At 42.0% G+C, this 21,959-nt stretch overlaps 1 protein-coding gene across 1 annotated transcript; it reads left to right on the forward strand.

The window, feature by feature from the left end:
- Positions 1-11,215: 11,215 nt before the first annotated feature.
- Positions 11,216-20,880, forward strand: LOC115143588 (beta-1,3-galactosyl-O-glycosyl-glycoprotein beta-1,6-N-acetylglucosaminyltransferase 3-like). Its single transcript, XM_065001596.1, has 2 exons — positions 11,216-13,989; positions 15,724-20,880. Exon 2 carries the CDS (start codon positions 18,799-18,801, stop codon positions 20,137-20,139), a length of 1,341 nt encoding a protein of 446 aa, XP_064857668.1. The 5' UTR covers positions 11,216-13,989; positions 15,724-18,798; the 3' UTR covers positions 20,140-20,880.
- Positions 20,881-21,959: the final 1,079 nt, after the last annotated feature.

Here is a 21,959-nt window from a genome sequence, read left to right on the forward strand (position 1 = left end):
CCGGATTAACTCAAGAATATCAGAATCTTGATATCATAGCAGTCAATCATTTCCTCATGTCAGTCTCATTCTGAACGTCGGATAATCCTTTAAATCTCCCCAAACCCGGGTCTCACTAATCATTCCCTACCACACAAGTTGACAACAGGTCCCTAGCGCAATAACACAATATGACACACGTTACACAAGATGGAGAATTAAAGACAGAGAGGGAGAGAGAGAAAGGCTCTTGCTCTTATGAGTAAGAATTGTAAATCCATGTATTTACGTGTTGAAGGTTTCCGTTGGGTATCACTGCTGGATATCTCCGTTGAATATCTTTGGATGGTCTGGTCTTTTTTGTTATCGGGTGTAAGTCTCTGACTGTCCACAAGATGTCACAATATCCTTTCTCTTAGTTGACTGTTTCCTTGCACTCATTCTGTAAAAGTGGTCTTCTCAGGATGGCTAATCAGCCGTGTAGATTATCCCAGCGTGGGAATGAGAGCAGTGTAGACAAACGATGACTTGAAGAGAATAACCGGGTGGTCCTGCTTGAATTCACCTTCTTAGATACAGTACTCAACCGTAGCATTGATTGTTAAGAGTTTTTTTTGTCCTCTTCAATCTTGTGTTGCGATTCGGGGTCGTGACTACTCGTGGACCTCGGCTGCAGCGGGTGGTCCTCTTGTCTGATATGTAAATTCTTAACTCACATGTTTTATACCCTAGGGTAGAAAGGGGGAATTATCCGTCTTTATGACATGCTCTCTGCGTTCCATGTGGCGTACCTATTTACGAGAAAAGGTATATCAATTTACTATGATCTCATTAGACAACTAAAACCACAGCCTCATTGTTACAAAAACATATTTTCTACTTTCCGTGATGTTGTATTGATTAATGTGCTGCTCGTCAAATGATTAACAGTTTATAATTACGTGATTAAATGAATCAGGTAATTATTAACTCATTAACCTGGGGCACCATGGGAAAGTTTTAGCTTTACTGAGTTTCTTTTTCCCAAATTAACTCAAAGAATATCAGAATATCGATTTTACAACAGTCACTAATTAATCAATTTCCTCTACAGTCTCATTCTGAATGTTGCATAATCCGGGAATCTGCATAAACCCGAGTCTCACCAAATAAGTCCGTACCACACCAATTAAGTTGATTATTTATTTGCTAACAAGCTAAAATTACAAAACAATAAACGTGGCAAAACCGAAACAGTCCCAACTGGTGCTGAAAACACAAAGACAGGAAACAATCACCCACAAACCCCAACACAAAACAAGCTACCTAAATATGGTTCCCAATCAGAGACAATGACTAACACCTGCCTCTGATTGAGAACCATATCAGGCCAAACACAGAAACAGATAAACTAGACACACAACAGAGAATGCCCACCCAGCTCATGTCCTGACCAACACTAAAACAAGGAAAACACACAAGAACTATGGTCAGAACGTGACAGTACCCCCCCCTGGCGACCCTCGCCCCGACCTTGGCCTAGGAACCCTAACAAAGGGCCCCACTGGACTGAGGGGCAGCTCCGGACTGAGGGGCAGCTCGGGACTGAGGGGTAGCTCAGGACTGAGGGGTAGCTCAGGCCTGAGAGGTAGCTCAGGACTGAGAGGTAGCTCAGGACTGAGAGGTAGCTCAGGCTGGTTGACGGCTCTGGCAGCTTCTGGGTGACTGATGGCTCTGGCAGCTCCTGGCTGACTGACGGCTCTGGCAGCTCCTGGCTGACTGGCGGCTCTGGCGGATCCTGGCTGACTAGCGGCTCTTGCGGATCCTGGCTGACTAGCGGCTCTTGCGGATCCTGGCTGACTGGCGGCTCTGGCGGATCCTGGCTGACTGGCGGCTCTGGCGGATCCTGGCTGAATGGCGTCTCTGGCGGATCCTGGCTGAATGGCGGCTCTGGCGGATCCTGGCTGAATGGCGGCTCTGGCGGATCCTGGCTGAATGGCGGCTCTGGCGGATCCTGGCTGACTGGCGGCTCTGGCGGATCCTGGCTGACTGGCGGCTCTGGCAGATCCTGGCTGACTGGTGGCTCTGTTCCTTCACTGGCCATCATAGAATATCACGGGGTGGTATTGAGAGCTGGATGATATATTAGAAAACAGTGGAAGGTCTGTAGTTCCTGAGAGGCTTGATTTTGCTGTGGTCTCTGGGAGGTTAGAGAACCGTTGAGGATCCCATGACGGGCTGGTCATTGTCCAGGAAACAAAAGTTTGGAGAGCTACTTCGTAGCAATGGAGAGTCCTTGAAAGATCAAATGGAATGGTTGTTGTGAGTACCTAAGAACTTCTTACGTTTTATATGGATTCTGTGAATATATAAACATATGATGAATTGTATGTGTGTATAATCGATTACTAGAGATTTGATCAAGTAATACTGGGAATATAATTAGATACAATTTAAACCACTCATTTGTAGACGTATGTAGGTTTTGAGTTGGTATCTTTAATGGATAATTTGATAAAGATGAGGTTTAAGCATTATTAAACTGTCTACAAAGTCTGGGCAATTGTGCTCTAGAAACTGATGTAACTCTAGAAACCGATGTAACTATAAAACGCGTATTGGATTTTCTCCGTCCGTGTACTACATTTGAAATAAAACTGTCCTTAAGGCCTGAAAATGTGTTGCTGGATTTATTGAATACATTTTTTTCCATAAAGTTAGAGCGATTTATGATGGAATCTCAACGTAATTTATAACGTCGTACAAAGCCTAGGGTATCCAACAAACTAATTATCATTGTGTGATTCATGTGATGTAGTAAGGTAATTGAAATACGTTGCATGAGAAAACATCATTTACTTTTATTCAAAAGCGCAAAATCTGTTTCATAGTCTATGAATGTCGATTTAACTCGTTGACTGTTAATCTATTCATTTGGCGAGTGTGAGAATCTCGCCGGAGAAACGCTTGGACATTTAATTAAGGCTATTTTCTGGGAATTGTGTCGTTATAATGTGCCTGATTTTACGTCTACAGACAATTGTAAATGGGGTTATTTACGGGGTTTCTTCGTCATTTCAATAGCATTGGGTATATGGTATTGACTAAAATCTGGGTTTCTGATTGTAATTAAACTATTGGTATGTTTGCCTGGAAAGATACGGCCGCCAGTGTTTGTTTAAGATATAAACTGAACGTTTTAACAGCTTGCTTAGTTCAAATTGAAAGACTTAAATCATTCAGTATGAATAGCGAGGCGATTTCGATGTAATACTTTGTCTGTTGCCTAAATGGTCTGCTGGAATAACATATTGAGAATGGAGTCGTATTTCAATAATTGAATCAAAGAGACAGTTACCTACATCTAATGAGTTCTAATAATAGCGGATATGTAATTGCAATAGAGCTGTGCCCACCGAAAAATTAGTTTTTTATTCTTATGGATTGACTGATGTATTTTTTGAATTTGGTGCATTACATGTTATTTTTAAAGTCTTGGACATTTCATAAATGAGAAGAGAAAGTTGTATAGTTTGTTTTTAATCTTACGACAGGGGTAAGCGCAGAACGTTGTTTGAGTATGGGGTATATTTTTTTCCTACTGGTAAGAATAGGAGAGTTAGTTGTGCTCGCTAGGCTATATCTGGCTGTAAGGGATTCAGGTCTGAATAGTTGAATCGGGAAACGTTTTGTAATAGTTTCTGATTATTGTTGCTTGGTTTTGTTGTTTAGGTAACACCAGTGAATTTGAGCAGGAAGTTAATGTATTCTACCATTATAATCTGTTTCCATTACGTGGAACAATGTCCGGACATTAAAGTGGATCTGCTGCCATAGATTTGGGTTTTCTGTTTAAGAAAAGTACTGAGTGGAGGGGGAGCCTGGCCATTTAGAATCTTGAATACAAGACAGGCGTCAGTGTATTGCACAAGATTTTTCCAACTCAGGAGCTCATGCTTTCTGAGAATGTAACAGTGATGATAGCTATTGGGCTTCCTATCAAGCACTTTGAGAGCCTGTTTGCAGACAGACTGAATGGATTTTAATGTTGTTGTAGAGCAAGCTTGGGCCCAACTAGTCAAGTAGTATGTTAAGTGGGGGAGTATCATAGATTTGAAGTACCGTTTTGTTACCTCTGTGGTCAAACAATTTCATATGTTTTGGAAATTAGCTAGGTTCAATTTGGTTATGTGAGTTACCTTTTTCATTTGCTTTTTAAAAGAAAGGTTGGAATCAAGTATGATGCCGTGGTACTTCAATCAGATACCACCTGGAGCTTTTCCCCTGACACAGCCATCTGGCTCAGTGGCATCAGTTGTCCTCTTTGTGAGGAACATGCAGACTGTTTTTTTTACATTGAGATGATAACATGAGTCCCACAACCACTTTGTCATCTGGACCATTACTGTAGTGTGTTCTTGTGTAGCTTGTTGTTTGCTCTTTGCATGCATATATCACTGTATCATCTGCATACATTGGAACTTCAGACCCAGTACAGACAGAAAGAAGATCATTAATGTACAAGCTGAACAGTATTGACCTTTGGGACACTCCCACATCGTAGCTAAGAGTGGGAAACAGTTAGTTTTGACAATTACGATGATGAGACAGCACCTACTTTTTAAAGGTTCTGGATTTGTTAAACAAAAGGTTTATATTTTGTTAAGGAATTTTTATCAATAACGACAAATTATGTATACATCAGAATACTATTATGTTACTGTATATGTATGAATTTTCTTTTTAATCCTAGTACTGAATATAATGTGTGTAAATATAATCAAGAATTAGAACAATGACTGTCTGTTCCTTGGTAGAAATTAATGAACTATATCCCCAGACTGGCTAGAATGATTATCTACACAGGCTGGCCTTGGCTCTAGACGATGTGGGAAGGCTTGAGAACTATACAGCCTTTGTACCAGTGTCAAGAAGAGACGGAACAGTTAGAAAATGCTGACGTCATTTTCAGTTTATAACCTGTGGTAAAATGTATCATGGGCAGTACTCTCGAGAATAAACGCTGCTGGTTGATTTTAAAGACTGGTCTCTGTCGATTTTATACAAATAAGAGTCTTACAAATTCTTATGAATTGACAGAGTGTTTAATTTTAATTGGGTATTAAAACATAGAGGAATTTATTTCCTGAAACAATTGGTCCTTCGAGCCGGATCTACATACCCGTCCCTGCCATCTGAAGGTAGTACGCCAAAAATCGTGCACGAGCGGGTTGGGTCCCGTTATTTAAGACCTGGCCTCTGAATTGAGGGTGAAAAGACCAGGCCGGTGTACACCCCAGACCGACAGGGACGGTGACTCGATCCCACGAACGGTGCTTTTCCCAGTCGGCGGCAAGGTCAGTAGCCTTTATTCTCGAATTTGGGAGGAATTATTTGGGATATTTTTTATTAAATGTTCTAAAGGATTTAATCAATGATAGGTGCTTGAATATTCTGAACAAATACAATGGGTTTCTACTTTGTGTTTTAACCAAAATCGATAGGAAGGAAACAGGTCTGAAATTACCTGTGGTAAGGTGCACTACCATAAATAAACTAGAACTTAATAGATCCTGGTTTTGCAAGCCGTAGGATAATTAAGGGTGGGATATAGTACGTATTGTTAGATAGGACGGTCGTTCTGTACAAATAGGTTAGCCATTCATTCAAAAGACATACCTAAATAAAGTTTAAACCTAAGTAGTCTATCTGTATATGGAAAGTAGTCTGACTATGAAAAGTAGCAGATAGATATATTAAAACAGGTGAGGATAAATTAGGCTTGGTGAGAAGGCAGGGTAATTCTAGGCGAACAGAAGAATTGAACCTGTTCAATGCTGAAAAAACTTAATATCCAAAGAGGAGGAGAGGGAAACCTAGTCTAGAGTAGTGAGATATGAAATATTAACGTTGAAAGTCCCAAGAAGAATATTATACGGGTGAGATGTAATGTCCGATCAAAAGTCAAATCGATTGACGAAGTTTCCAGAAAGGAGAAATACATATAGAATCCCATACACATTGATTATCATTAAAGAGACACACACATAGTCAGACAGAAGAGCAACTAAAATAACTGTGTAACGATAAAAACACATACATAGGTCATAGAAATATATACACATAGATAGTGATAAATACCATAGCTACAAGGAGCGGAAAGGATTTATTAATCACGGGTAGCAAATTCTCCAAGGAGGTCCCGGAATGGACGGGAGATTACCGTTATATGGAGCAGAAAGACAGAAGGAATATTGATTTCTGCTTAAAATGGAAAAAAAGGTATGGTTTTGATGGGCATCTAGATGTTGAAAAGTTAGAATTTCTTATAAAACAGATACATAAGGAATGTGGCAAGGACATGCAGAAGCAGAATAAACAAGGCTTATATACAGCCAGGGTCTGGCTTTCGGAAGCCAGAAAAAGAGTGGAAGGGGATAGAAAAAAGAAAGACGTAAAGAGTCAAGATACTCTGCCCTCCGCTCCCACAGCTGGAAAAAGTGGCCAATTGGGTGGGGGTGTGGATCAAAACCTATATCCTTCTCTAGTGGACCAGGCTTACAGAGATAATCCCGACGATGAGGTGGTGATGGCTCAGAGGAGAGTGCAATTGCCGCTCCGTGCTGAGCCTCCCCCAGCTTATGATCTGGGAGCAGATGGTGTGAGTCCGGAGGGACAGAAAGGCACGGAGAGAGAGCAGGAACTGATTAGGGCAGTATTGAGGAAGGTGCAGATGGAAAGGGCATTGGTAAAGACTCAGACAGTGAAGGAGGAAGATAGGTCGGGGAGGGAAAAAATCAGACACCTTCACCGAATCAGAACCGGTCAGGACTACTCAGAGAAACCTCCGATATAGGAGAGGAAAATAGACCAAGGCATAGGAGAGATTTCCAGTATTATAGCAGGGAAGAAGACAGTGCAGAGAGAGAAGAGCAGTTTCCCCTGATAGAGCTACCCAACCCCCAAGCTGGGATGGACGGCACCGAACCCACTGTTCGGGTCTATCGACCCTGGACACAGAGGGACGTAGAAAAGGCAGTAGAAGGAATCCCTAAAACAGGAATGGCAGGTTTTGAGAGAGATCTAAACGGACTAGCGTCCAGTTTCAGGCTAAACACAAGGGAGGTGGAAAGAGCAGTTAGAACCATAGTGGGAAAGGATTGGTTTGCTGTGCGCGGAGCCTGGGTGCCAACGGGGAATGATGGGGACATTATACATTGGAGCGCGGGACTTGGAGAGCCATTCAGAGCAAAAATTACAGAACTATGCGCTAACCTAACTGAACATTACCATCGACACGCCGACTTCTCTAAGGTAACTGAATGTAGACAAGGAGAAAATGAGACAGTCAGTCAGTACCTAGAACGTTTAAAATATGTATTTAATGCCAACAGTGGTACGCCAGAACCAGCCCCCGGAGGGGATCAAAATACTCCTTATCATCAGCAACTAAAAATAGCCTTATTAACTGGAATGCGCGTTGAAATCAGCAAGGAGGTGAAAAATAACTTAGTGGGGTGGGGGTTGGCAACTCTCCAGAGGTAAAAAGATATGCGGTCCACCACGAACAGCAGGGGCAGACAGAAAAAAGGAAAAATGAGCATAGGAAAGATGAGTTTGTAATGTGAGTACTAGAAGATAAAGCAAGGGGAGGTAAGAACAGAGAGAGCAGGACGGGGGCAGATAGAAAGGGAACGTCAGGTAAAGGGGGTAAAGGGGAGCTAAAATGTTATAATTGTAATCAAAACAGACATTTCGCCAGGGAATGCGAGGCTCCATGTGGATATTGTAAAAAAAAAGGACATCAAGAGCCGCTATTGTCAACAAAAACCACAGGGACAGGGGGGCAAAAAGGAAAAGGGAGAGAGGCGCCCAAAATCTGACTCAGACAGCGACGAAGACAAATCCTTACTAGAGACTGATACTGCTAAAATAGTCAGGAAAGAAGTAGTGGAATGGTACGACGAAAAGGACAGCGACTGTAGTAATAGCACTTCAGACCATAACAATTTAGATAAGATTGACGCAGAGACTGAGGTATTTGAATTAGCAACAGTAGACCTTGCTCTTGCTCAGGAAGAGAAACCTTTTTTGACACAGTTATGGGAAAGATAATTAAATTTATGTGTGATACGGGGGCATGCAGGACAGCCATATACAGTGAGGATGCACCACAAGGGATTCATCCCTCAGGGGATAAGATAACTGTTCGTTCTGCGTCTGGACATCACTGTGTAGAGACTCTCGACTTCCATAACTCTCAGACATGAAATGACTGAGGGGGAGGCGACGGTCCCAGTACTCATATCAAAATTGTGTCCGGTGAATCTATTGGGGAGAGACGTCATGAAACTGTTGAATATAGCCATAACACCTACAGACAAAGGTATGAAAGCCCAGGTTGTTAAAAATAACATGGTAATCTGTGGGGAAGGAGATCCGCATTATTGGTATAGTCAAGATTTATTGAGGGGAGGTTTAACAGACATACCCAAAGCATTGTTGGAACTAACAGATGACGTAATATCAGGACCCACTAAAATGTCTCCAGATGACTTGCACTGTACACTGTGGTATAACAGACACCCCGGCCCGACCTGGTATATGAGGGGGCACTTCTGAAAACCACTGAGCGAACCATTGGTCTGAAAGGGCTTTACTATGATTCAACTCATGCAGCTGTGGAGGTGGAACTGCCTACTCATATCCAGGCCCTGTACAGAGAAAAATGGAGTCCCCATGTGGCTCCAGCTAAAGAACCCTCTGGGCAGTGGAAGGATATGGGATATTGGGTGACAAAGGGGAAAAGGCTAACACACTAGGTAACGGGGAAGGAAGGGTTACATCCACTGATAGATACAGATGTAAACTGAACTGGAGAGCAAACTGTGCTCCCGCAGTGCACATTAGTGAGGGGGGGGGGGGGGGGGGGTTACCTGTTGACAGAAGAACAGGAAGAAGATTTAAAAGGAATACCCGAGTATCTGTGGTCTCAGGGTCCCGGGGATGTGGGATTAATTAAAGTAGTAACACCGGTACAAGTTGTCCCAAAATCAAATTATAGACCTTACCAAAAACAATACCCATTAAAGCCAGAAGCAATTAAAGGAATAACACCCTCTTTTGAACAGTTAAGAAAGGGAGGGGTTATCATACCGGGGGATGAAGCGTTCTGTAACTCACCTCTTTTTCCGATAAAAGAAGGAATTCTCTAGCACTGACTGGAGAATGGTAATGGACCTACAGGGGTCAATAACAGTGTGATACCAAGAACACCTTGTGTACCAGATCCGCATGCTCTGTTAAACCAGCTGAAGCCTGAGAATGCTTACTTTACTGTGATAGACCTTGCTAATGCTTTCTTTAGTATTCCACTACACCCAGACAGCCAGGGGTGGTTCGGGTTCACATTTTTAGGAAAATAGTCGTTTAGTCCAAGGTTACTTGGAAAGCCCCACTATCTACAATCAGGCTATTACTAGGAATCTTGGAAAATTCGACCCTCCCCAGGGAAGTCAAATTTTGACATACGTGGATGATATCCTGTTGACTAACTCCTCACAGGAGGCCTGTAAAGAGGATACTCTTGCTCTGTTCCTCTTCTTAGCTGACCAAGGTCACAAAGTTAAGCTCTGGCAGGAACAAGTTATCTATTTAGGACACACCATAACTCAGGAAGGGAGAACGCTTAATTCAACCAGGAAGACAGCCATTCTAGAAGCACCCAAACCATTGAACAAAAAACAGATGAGTTTCTTGGGAATGATTAACTATTGTAGAGCATGGGTCCCACACTTTGCATTGCATACAGGGTTACTTAGTAATTTCATCTATGGTAAGGCTATGACAGCTAAAGACAAAATAGTATGGACAAAAGAGGCGGAGAAACAGTTTGTGGCTATTAAACAGCTATTGATATCTGACACTGTTCTGGCATTCCCTAGGTATGACTGTGAATTCACACAGACTGTGGATTGCAGGGAGGGGTCCATGACATCAGTGTTGACTCAGAGACACGGAGGGAAGAATAAGCCGGTGGCCTATTATTCCTCCCGTCTCGATGAGGTGGCACAAGCAATGCCCCTGTGTTTGCAGTCAGTGGTGGCTGCAGCACGGGCTGTGGAGGATTCTGCCTGTGTAGTACTATACCATGATTTGACATTGAGGGTACCACATGCCGTCTCAATTTTGTTATTGGAACATAAAATGGCGTACATGTCACCAGCAAGACATTTGTCTTGTATGATTATTCTGTTGAATATGCCAACCTAACAATTGAGCGTTGTACCACTTTGAACCTCTCCACTCTAATTCCTATAGCCACAGATGGGAGTCCACATGATTGTGTAACGGAGACAGAGAAAATGGTCCTCCCCAGGCTAGATCTAACTGATCTGCCTTTGCCAGATGCAGAAATAACTATGTTTGTTTATGGGTCTTCCAGAAAGAATCCAGATGTCTCAAATGCTACGGGTTATGCAGTAGTGACTCTCACTAAGGTGCTGGAAGCTGAAGCTTTACCAAATAATTACTCTGCTCAACAAGCTGAAATTGTGACCCTTACCAGGGCTTGGACCACACTCACACATAGACTCACACTTAAAGGAGGAAATTTATATCAACACCGAAATACTGAGGGAAAGTCAGCTTGGAGCCCCCATTAAGGAAGTTACTAAATGGGTCAAAATGGGAGCCGTAGATAGAGGAGGTATCTGGCACAAAGGGAATCTACCAATTTGACCAAAGTCACTATTTAAATATGCTGCTATATTGTTACATGGGCAAAGCCATGTATCAACAGGGTGTATGGTAGGGTTATTTAAACAACACTTTGTAGCATATGGAATAACCAACTATTTTAAAAACTTTTGCTCACGGTGCATTATATGCGCACAAAGTAACCACCAAGGTAAAATGAGGGCACCACAAGGGGAATACCCGGCGGCTAAGTATCCATTCCAACAATTGGAAATGGACTTTATTGAATTAACTAAAAGTGAAAATAAGAAATGGTGTTTAACAATTATTGACAAATATACTAAATGGATAGAGGCGTTTCCTACATCCTCAGCAGACGCAGAAACAGCGGCTAGAGCATTATGTCAAGAGATTATCCCGCGATTTGGACTGCCAGAAACTATTTATAGCGACAATGGTTCCCATTTTTCTAATCAAGTAATTGATAATATAGGTCAGAAATTGAATATAAGAGCGCTGGCCTTATCGAGCGCATGAATGAATCGGTAAAAAGTAGATTAAGAAAAACACACCTAAGTATCGGAATGAACTGGGTAAAATGCTTGCCCATAGTGTTAATGACTATTAGAATAACCCCTGATAGGGAGGAGCTATCTCCATTTGAGAAGGTTTATGGTAGACCCTATAGAATTCCCCAATTAGGACGATTGGAGGTAGCAGATATAGAAATAGAAAGCAGTATGGTGGAACACATGAGGAGGTTGTTCATTAACCAAACCCGTATATCAAAAGTTTTATGCCCAACAGGAGAACTACAGAAGGAGGTGGCACACAAGATTCAACCAGGAGACTGGGTCTGGGTCCAATCACTAAAGAAAAAAATGGAAGCAGCCACGGTGGGAGGGACCATTCCAAGTACTCCTGGTGACTGCCTTCGCGGTGAGATTAGCCGAAAGAGCAACCTGGGTGCATATCACACATTGTAAGAGGGTAAGACACCTTGTCACTGTCAAACAATCACAGGAGTAGGAGAGGAACCGTAACCCATAGGGTACGGGGGTCAAACTCCTTCTGAAGATTCCCTAATACCCAACTTTTCCCCAGCTGTGAGCGTTCATAGAAGTGAAGTGATGGCTTGGCCTCTGGCTGTTGATATGTTCTCTGGGAGAGGGTGGGGCTTCACATGTGCGCTGACCGTCCTGAGCTGTTTAATTGTGGGGGTCATATTCCTGATCCACCATGATCCCCCGGAGAATGCCAAAGAGGCTAGCTTGACTCATGTGCTAGACGAGGGAACTTTGATATTACCAAAGCATCTCAAAAGGTCACTGAAACAAAACAGTAAGAAAGTGAGAGTGGAATTGGGTAAGGATATCTCAGTCTAATTTTATGTAGACCAAATGGGGTCATTCACTCCTTGGCGGTCTAGAACCATGGGTCTCTATGGGAAGTATTTGTGGAAATCACCGTGTAATTCATGGAGTCAGGTCATAGCTCACACTGAAAGGGATGGCTATGTAAACCCATACACCCAATTTGGGACCAGATGGAGTATAGTAAGGGTTGGTGTTTCGGACTGTGTTCCCGAGCAGAGGAAGTATTGTATAAAGGTGCAAATTAACATTAAAGCGGTCAAGACCCAGGATCTCGGGTTATGGTATGTAGGCTTTGACCAGTTTTCAACTGATACTATGATACCGTTCCAGGTGGCAGAGGTTAGAGTTGATAAGGAGAATATGGTTGGCCGGAGTTCAACCAATCTCTCTAACACAACGGATATTCCTAGTGTAATCATCCAGGGTAAAGGACCAGTAGGAATAGTTCAGACCAAAGACCTTAAATAAGTTATAGAGGTGGAGACTGGGTTTGGGGATTCCAACTTATGGTTGGAAAGGATTCAATATACGGCCAGATCAGTAGCTAAAGAATTATTTTATACCTTTATTTAACTAGGCAAGTCAGTTAAGAACAAATTCTTATTTTCAATGACAGCCTAGGAACAGTGGGTTAACTGCCTGTTCAGGGGCAGAACAACAGATTTGTACCTTGTCAGCTCAGGGATTTGAACTTGCAACCTTTTGGTTACTAGTCTAACTCTCTAACCACTAGGCTACCCTGCCACCCCGAATGTTATGCCTGTGCAACTGCAAAACCCCAGTTGACAACTATCCCTTTTTCACTTAACGGAATGAATTCCCCTAAGGGAATGGCCTGTATGGTAAAGCTGTTCACGAAAGCAGGAATGCCAGATAATGACAGATGTATTGATTTGCACTATTCATATCCCCAGGTTCCCCTTAAATCAAGACTTTCTCCCTTTACAGTGACCGGAAGAGAATATTACTGTTTGGCCCGGTACAGTACTCATGGGAAATATGTGGGGGAAGTTAGTACCTGCAATAGGACAGAAAATATTACCACTGACGAGACCATGTCTGATTTGACAGGCTGGTTGAACTCTGGGGATTTCAATAAGGTAAAGTGGGCCAGGGCTGACATCTGGTGGTTGTGTGGGGGAATGATGTTCTGGCCAGTATTACCGGCAGATTGGACAGGATTATGTGCTCTTGTACATTTGGGAATGCCTTTCACACTCATTCAAAACCAAGACATGAAGTTAGCCAAACGGGAGAAAAGAGGTACTCCATCTGGGTCTTTTGATGACAGAGTATATATTGATAACATTGGGGTTCCACAGGGGGTGCCAGATGAGTTCAAAGCAAGAAATCAGATCCTAGCAGGATTAGAGTCAAGCATTTTCTGGTGGTCTACTCTCAATAAGAACGTGGACTGGATTAATTATATTTAATATAATCAACAGCGCTTTATCAATTATACCAGAGATGCTATTAAAGGTTTGGCAGAACAGACTGAAGCAACCAGCCTGATGGCTTGGCAGAATAGAATTGCATTAGATATGTTATTGGCTGAAAAGGGAGGAGTATGCGTGATCTTCGGGAACATGTGTTGTACTTTCATCCCAAATAACACAGCTCCGGATGGATCATTGACCAAAGCCTTAGCTGATTTGACCACCCTCTGGGGTGGACACTTCTCTGACTAATTGGTTTGATAGTACGTTTGGAAAATGGAAAAATGTTATGATCACTGTGTTATGGGCTACATTCACCTGTGTCACTGTTTTAGTTTTATGTGGCTGTTGTCTAATTTCCTGTGTACGAGGCCTTATTTCCAAGACTCTGGAGAAATCGATGACACAACAGATGGTGAGGTACGGGCCTATTCCAGGTTCTGGCCCGTGGAGTGCTGAATGCATGTCTACAGAACAAGTAGATGAATCTGGATCCTTCATTTGCGGGGAACTTATGTTTGGTGAGACCATTTTTGATATTTAGGGAGGTTAGGTTGTATCTTGTTTCAATATTAGACTGTTTTTTTCTGAAGATTGTAACAAAAATCCTGATAAGAAGAGTTATGATTCTGATGTAGGCCTAAAAAACAGTCAGTGCGAATGCAAGTAGTGGTTTATGTTAACTTCTTGCGACTCTCAAACGAATTAGCATAACGCAGCAGACATAAATCTTAATAGAAAATCTTCCTATTCATGAAAATCACAAATGAAATATATTGAGACACAGCTTAGCCTTTTGTTAATCACACTGTCATCTCAGATTTTCAAAATATGCTTTACAGCCAACGCTAGACAAGCATTTGTGTAAGTTTATCATGGCATAATGCTATGCTAGGCTCTGCTAGCAGCAGGCAACATTTTCACGAAAATAAGAAAAGCAATCAAATTAAATCATTTACCTTTGAAGAACTTCGGAAGTTTTCACTCAGGAGACTCCCAGTTAGATAGCAAATGTTCCTTTTTTCCCAAAATATTATTTTTGTAGGCGAAATAGCTCCCATTTGTTCTTCAGGTTTGGCTGAGAAATCGACCGGAAAATGCGGTCACTACAACGTCAAACTTTTTTCCAAATTAGCTCCATAATATCGACAGAAACATGGCAAACGTTGTTTAGAATCAATCCTCAAGGTGTTTTTCACATATCTATTCGATAATATATCCGTCGGGACAATTGGTTTCTCATTAGAAGCGATTGGAATAATGGCTACCTCAGTAATGGCTACCTCAGCAAGATTTTCTGCGGGAGCCATCATGTGATCACTTGCTCAATGTGGTCCCTTACGGCTATTCTTCAACATAAATGCGTAAAAAGACGTCACAATGCTGTAGACACCTTGGGGAATACGTAGAAAGCGTACGCTCATTCGTAGCCCATTCACAGCCCTATAAGGAGTCATTGGCATGCAGGGCTTTCAAAATATGGGGCACTTCCTGGTTGGATTTTTATCTGGGTTTCGCCTGTAACATCAGTTCTGTTGCACTCACAGACAATATCTTTGCAGTTTTGGAAACGTCAGAGTGTTTTCTATCCAAAGCTGTCAATTATATGCATAGTCGAGCATCTTCTCGTGACAAAATATCCCGTTTAAAACGGGAACGTTTTTTATCCAAAAATGAAAATACTGCCCCCTAGTTACAAAAGGTTAAATGTAACTCACATATAAATTGTGGAATCAAAGTACAAAATGGACAGATGTTATAAAAAATAACAAAAAAAAATAAAATAATAATAAGTATATGATGATGTAATCCTTACGAGCAATGTGTTTAAGTTTGTGTCTGCAGAGCCATTTACTTTATGTTCATATTCTTATTTTTCATTATTTCTTACTGTTGCATTGTCGAGAAGGAACCTGCAAGTAAGCATTTCGTTGGACAGTATATATGATGTGTATCATATACATATGACTAATAAAACTAATAAAACTCTGTTTACTTCCTCAATTGACCGAATTGAAATGGAATTGACCCCAAACTCTGATGAGAGCGCAATATCAGTGTCAATGCTCCCTTCTCTTTCTGACATTTGTGAGAGCTGATGTCTTCTGCTTTACACCAGCTGGCTGCTCTCTTGCTCCAAATGTTGCCAGACTTCATATCTGAAGTGCTGACTGGCTTCTTCCTCTGTCGCTGCTGCTTCAGTTTAGGTCTCTTGGACTGGCTCAGTTCCTGATCGAGACTTTACCTGCTTCCAGGAAATGTACCCGGACACCTGACTGGCTTTGGCACAGGCCTCCACATGCTTCACAGCACTCTGTGACAGATCTGGATGCTGCAGGGCCTGCTGGGTCAGCTCAGGACACGACACAACCTTCTGAGTTAAGCCTAGACAATCAAACCTCCTCAGGATCATCTTGATCTCAGAGGGGTTACTGGGGTCAGCACACAGGATTGACTCCCAGAGGACTGTGGCCTTGCGCTGGTCAGCAGTTCCAGCACGGTAAGTGGCTTGGACTTTGGAGTCAAGAGATGGAGCTGTGGTCGGGTTGTTCTCACTAGAGAACAGAGACTTGGCTGGTAGGCCACTTTTAATATGGAGACTGAGGTTCTCTAAGGTGTGTCCTACAGTAACCTCAGCACACAGATCCAAGAAAATGTGTTTTCTCTCAGAAGAGAGAATTAGAAGAGATTAATCCTATGTACACCTGAAGAATGGGGATAGTATTTCGATTTTACAAGCTAGTTGAATTTACACTATTTCTTAAAGACCCACTCCAGCCTCCATAGCACCTCAGTTATCATCTGATTTACTTAACAAAAGGTGCATTTCAGTAGCTGGTGCAGATCTCCTCATGACATGGCACAAGTGGATGGGTGGGCATTTTGTCCTCTATTGCTCCTCTATTGTTCCAGCAATCAAAGGGGAATGCTGATGACATCTGAGTTCACCAATCAGAGAGACCAACTCCTTGAATACATTTTTTTCTTCTCCTGAAAAACACTATTTTGCTCAAGTATGTTTACTTCACCCTTACGTGCCGGTACTTTACTGTATATATACTCGGAATATCGTTTTTCAATGGAGGAAGAAAAAAAATAGCTGGAGAGTGTCTTTAACAAATAGACGTCTTGATTTGAAAGGCTCTGGGAAGACAATTATTTTGACTATTTAGAGTGTTTGTCATAGGCCTACAGGTCAAACCAGTCCACTTTCTACTAATGTAGTTTATGAAAGTTAAATCAGGAAGGCTGGTCTGAATGCATAGTCGTGGGAAGTAGGGGTGCACCATCAGCACCCCCTGAAATATATGAAGAAATATTTTTTTTTTTAATAGTTCTGTATTAGCGGACCAATAAAGTCGTCTCCTCCTGCTCAGCATCATTCAAATGCCAATCTTTGAACATCTTTGCCCAAAAGTGTTGATATTCATTCATCCTCATCCATTACACCTAATAGCACAACAAATGGCGTAATACCAATATAATACCAATATAATACCAATACCAATAATAAATATGTGACTTTTCTTTCTTCAAAAATGCATAAAACATTGTGTAAAAATATCATGAAGCCAACAACAACAAAAATACCCACAATCCTCTAATAAGGAGCCACATGTTAAGTTGTTGCAAGAACATAACATTCTTAAGTTGAGAGAAAATATTATGCAAGTTGTTTTTACATGCAAATAATCATTCAGTTTTGCAATATATTAAATTGAATTTACATTTTCAAAAGTCAAGCTTTTTTAACACAAAAATTAAGTAAAACCAGAAACATGCATGAAAATCATTACATTTACTAAGCCACTGAATATTTTTTTTTTACAGTGCACCACCAGATGGTTTGGACTTTACCACCACCTCCTCAGAAGGAAATCATTTGGCAGAAATAACATATTGTTTTACTGTATCTGTAACGGTTCTCTTGTGGTGAAGGAGAGTCGGACCAAAATGCAGCGTGTAGATTGCGATCCATGTTTAATAAACAAACGTAAAACACGAATCAATTACAAACACTACAAAACAAAGAACGTAACGAAAACCGAAACAGCCTATACTTGTGAAAACTAACACAGCGACAGGAACAAGGACACTAAGGACAATCACCCACGAAACACACAAAGAATATGGCTGCCTAAATATGGTTCCCAATCAGAGACAACGATAAACACCTGCCTCTGATTGAGAACCACTTCAGACAGCCATAGACTTAACTAGAACACCCCACTAAGCTACAATCCCAATACCAACACACCACATACAAAAACCCCATGCCACACCCTGGCCTGACCAAATAAATGAAGATAAACACAAAATACCTCGACCAGGGCGTGACAGTATCATTTATCAATACAACTGTCAAGCAAAGCCTTGTTATTGCCTCTTTAGCGACACAATTGAAGCAATAAGGAAAGCTGTGATGGGAATTTCAGTTTACTGTAATTGACCCCAACCATTTCCCTACCATAACCTGCTCCAATGTTGTTTTCAGTTTACTTCCTGAATTGAGTGAATTGACCACAACCAACCCCGGACTCTCATGACAGGTTTAACTATTACAATTAGTAGCTGGAGATCTGGTCCTGGTAGCCAAGATGACATCCAACCATGACCTGCATAGGGCCAACTGTTTTAGATGTTCATGACTCTATATGAAAAAAATATATTGTAATATCCAACAATATTGGTTGCGTGGGGTAAATTGGTTAGAATTGTGTACTTTGGAGTATCATGCCATTCATTGGAACTGCTGAAAATGTTGGTACCTTTTAATTTAAAGTATAAAGCCATGCCTACTAAAGTGAATGATTACCTACTAATTTTAATGTGAAGTGTGTGTGTGTGTGTGTGTGTGTGTGTGTGTGTGTGTGTGTGTGTGTGTGTGTGTGTGTGTGTGTGTGTGTGTGTGTGTGTGTGTGTGTGACATTAATCATTTAACAGCAGTTCTCCCAGGCTATGGTCTGCACAAATACTAATAATACATACAGTACCAGTCAAAAGTGTTGTATGTATCCAACAATATTGATTGCGTGGGGTAAGTGGGTTAGAATTGTGTAATTCAGAGCATCATGCCAAAACTTGGAAATGCTGAAAATTGTGATATTGTAGGTTAGTAATTCATTTTCAACCACATTTGTTCCATGTTTTGTACCTTTTAATTTCAAGAGTTTGTAGGCAGTATAAAGCCATGCCTACTAAAGTTAATGATTACCTACTCACTTTAATCTGAGTTGAGTGTGTGTGTCATTCATTATTTTACAGAAGTGCTCCCAGACTATGGTCTGCACAAATACTAATAATACATTCTTTAGATAAATAATTTTGTTATGGGTCCTCTTAGGCGATCTTTATCACATATATGCTTCTTCAGAAACCTCTTTCTCATCCTAATGTCTGCTTTAATCTCACTTCTCCTCTGGAACACTCTGAGACGCCCAACCTGTTCTGAGAGAAGCCCGCTCCCAGCACCTGACCTCCTGCCACAAGACTACGCAGACGACCTGCCTGCCTGCTCAGCCATCATCAGAGGAGACCTGAAGGGCATCGACAAGGAGCAGCTCAGAAGACTTCTGAAAACAAAGAATAAGCCCAAGCTTCTGTCTGAGGCGTTCTACCACGACGTGACCCGAAACTGTAAAACGTACGCTACAGGCAGAGGGTTCGTCATGATGCCCCTGAGTGTGGAGGAGAGAGACTTCCCCATCGCCTACTCCATGGTGGTCCATGAGAAGATTGAGATGTTTGAGCGACTCCTGCGTGCCGTGTACACACCTCAGAATGTATATTGCGTGCATGTGGACCAGAAATCCTCAGAAGAATTCAGGACTGCAGTAAAGGCTATTGTGACTTGTTTTACCAATGTGTTTGTGGCAAGTAAGACAGAGAGTGTGGTTTACGCATCGTGGTCTCGAGTGCAGGCAGATCTAAACTGTATGAAGGACCTGTTGAAGTCACCTGTCCAGTGGAGGTACCTGCTCAATACCTGTGGAACAGATTTCCCCATTAAAACCAACGCAGAGATGGTTCAGTCACTCAAACTGCTCAACGGGAGGAACAGCATGGAGTCTGAGACCACCGTCGACTATAAGAAACACCGGTGGCAGTATCAGCACAATATAACCAATAACATAGTAGTCAGAACAGACGTTACGAAGAGCCCTCCTCCAATCAGCACCCCCATGTTTTCCGGAAATGCCTATTTCGTGGTCTCCAGGGACTTTGTCCATCACGTGTTTGACAGCCAGGAGGTTCGGGCCCTGCTGGAGTGGGAGAGGGACACCTACAGTCCTGATGAGCACCTGTGGGCCACTCTGCAGCGCATGCCCTCAGTGCCAGGGTCTAACCCTCCTCACGCCAAGTACCATGAATCAGACATGAACGCCATCGCTCGCATGGTAAAGTGGAGTTACCTGGAAGGAGATGTGAGGAAAGGAGCCCCATATCCACCCTGCTCCGGTGCCTCCAGGAGAGCTGTGTGTGTCTACGGGGCTGGAGATCTACGGTGGCTCCTACAACACCACCACCTCATCGCTAACAAGTTTGACCCAGAGGTGGATGATGTAGCCGTTAGATGTCTGGAGTCCTACCTTCGTTTTAAAGCAACATATGGTTCATCTGGAAGTATCTGGAAAAAGCCACGAAATGAGAAAGGTTTGCACATACCGTAATGTACATTTTTTTTAAATTTGTGTTTTGGTATAATTTTTACGTGGCTGTTTTACCTATTGAATTGAACACACTGATTGGAAGAGGCTATGGATAAGAGCATCTGCTAAGTTATACCAAAAATGTGCATTTTCATGTTGCATTTAGAATACACTCTCTAAACAACAGTTATATATTTACACAGTCTATATAATGTCAGTATAGGTTGTAAAAAAAAAATCATAATTGGGGTGTTCAAATATGTTGGGAATTGTGGCACAGGAGAGTCTGAAAAGAATGAAATACCCTAACCCTGTTCAATGTCAGCAGCAATTTCCGGTGTGAAATTAGACAGTCAGAGGATTTTCTTCTGAATAACTGGTCAGGGTATACCACGTTCCATTCAACTTCAGCCAACTTTGATGTAAAGGCTTGATAACACCTGTACTGACTACTTCTATACGTCATGCCCATTGTTGCTTGTCGATTGTTCACTAGAAAAAGCAATCACTTGGTTGCGGTGACTGAAAGGCTTGGATAGCTGTGGATTAGTGAGGAATGTGGCCAGAGGTCAGGTCAGATGAAGGGAGAAGGAACCGTTTTATTACACACTTCATCTGCCGAGCAGCAAAGATGTAGTGTTTAGAGGTGCAACGAGGAGACTATGCCTAAAGGAGGGTATAAATAATGGTGCTGGTGGGAACATGATTTTGTCTTTTCAGCTATTTGACCCAGTGGGTGAATAAACTTGGTTTGAGCTTTGACTAGTTTTTCACTCTGTTTGTCAGAACCTAACACATTGTTACAATAGCCTAAATATACAATATGAAACAGCCTTGGAAGTGCAAGCCAACATAATTCATTATTTTATGAACTTGTTTAACTGCATTGCTTTCGGAAAGTATTCAGAATAAATTGGATTTATTCAGACCCCTTGACTTTTCCCACATTTTGTTACAGCCTTGTTCTAAAATTGATTCAAATGTTTTTTTCCTTATCAATCTACACACAATACCCCATAATGACAAAGCAAAAACAGGATTTTATAAATGTTAGCACATTTATAAACAATAAAAATGTAAATATCACATTTACATAAGTATTCAAACCCTTTCCTCAGTACTTTGTTTTAGCACCATTGGCAGTGATTACAGCCTCGAGTCTTCTTGGGTATGACGCTACAAGCTTGGCACACCTGTATTTGGGGAGATTATCCCAGTGTTCTCTGGAGATCCTCTCAAACTCTGTCAGGTTGGATGGGGAGCGTTGTTGCACAGCTATTTTCAGGTCTCTCCAGAGATGTTCGATCGGGTTCAAGTCTGGGCTCTGGCTGGGCCACTCAAGGACATTCAGAGACTTGTCCCGAAGCCACTCCTGCGTTGTCTTGAATGTGTGCTTAGGGTAGGTGAACCTTCACCCCAGTCACCACCATTTTTCACAGGTAGGGATGGTGCCAGGTTTTCTCCAGATGTGATGCTTGGAATTCAGGCCAAAGAGTTCAATCTTAGTTTCATCAGACCAGAGAATCTTGTTTCTCATGGTCTGAGAGACTTTAGGTGCATTTTGGCAAACTTCAAGCGGGCTGTCATTTGCCTTTTACTGAGGAACTGCTTCCATCTGGCCACTCAATCATAAATACTTGATTGATGGAGTGCTGCAGAGATGGTTGTCCTTCTGGAAGGTTCTCCTATCTCCACAGAGGAACTCTAGAGTTCTGTCAATGTGACCATCAGGGTTCTTCTCCCCTGATTGCTCAGTTTGGCAAGGTGGCCAGCTCTAGGAAGAGTCTTGGTCGTTCTTCCATTTAAGAATGATGGTGCCCACTGTGTTCTTTGGGATCTTC

Source organism: Oncorhynchus nerka, linkage group LG15 (assembly GCF_034236695.1).
Source record: "Oncorhynchus nerka isolate Pitt River linkage group LG15, Oner_Uvic_2.0, whole genome shotgun sequence".
Taxonomy (NCBI): Eukaryota; Metazoa; Chordata; class Actinopteri; order Salmoniformes; family Salmonidae; genus Oncorhynchus; species Oncorhynchus nerka.

Excerpts from the sequence above, each read along its gene's own strand:
- LOC115143588 (XM_065001596.1), top strand. The coding sequence starts at position 18,799 with ATGGGTCCTCTTAGGCGATCTTTATCACATATATGCTTCTTCAGAAAC.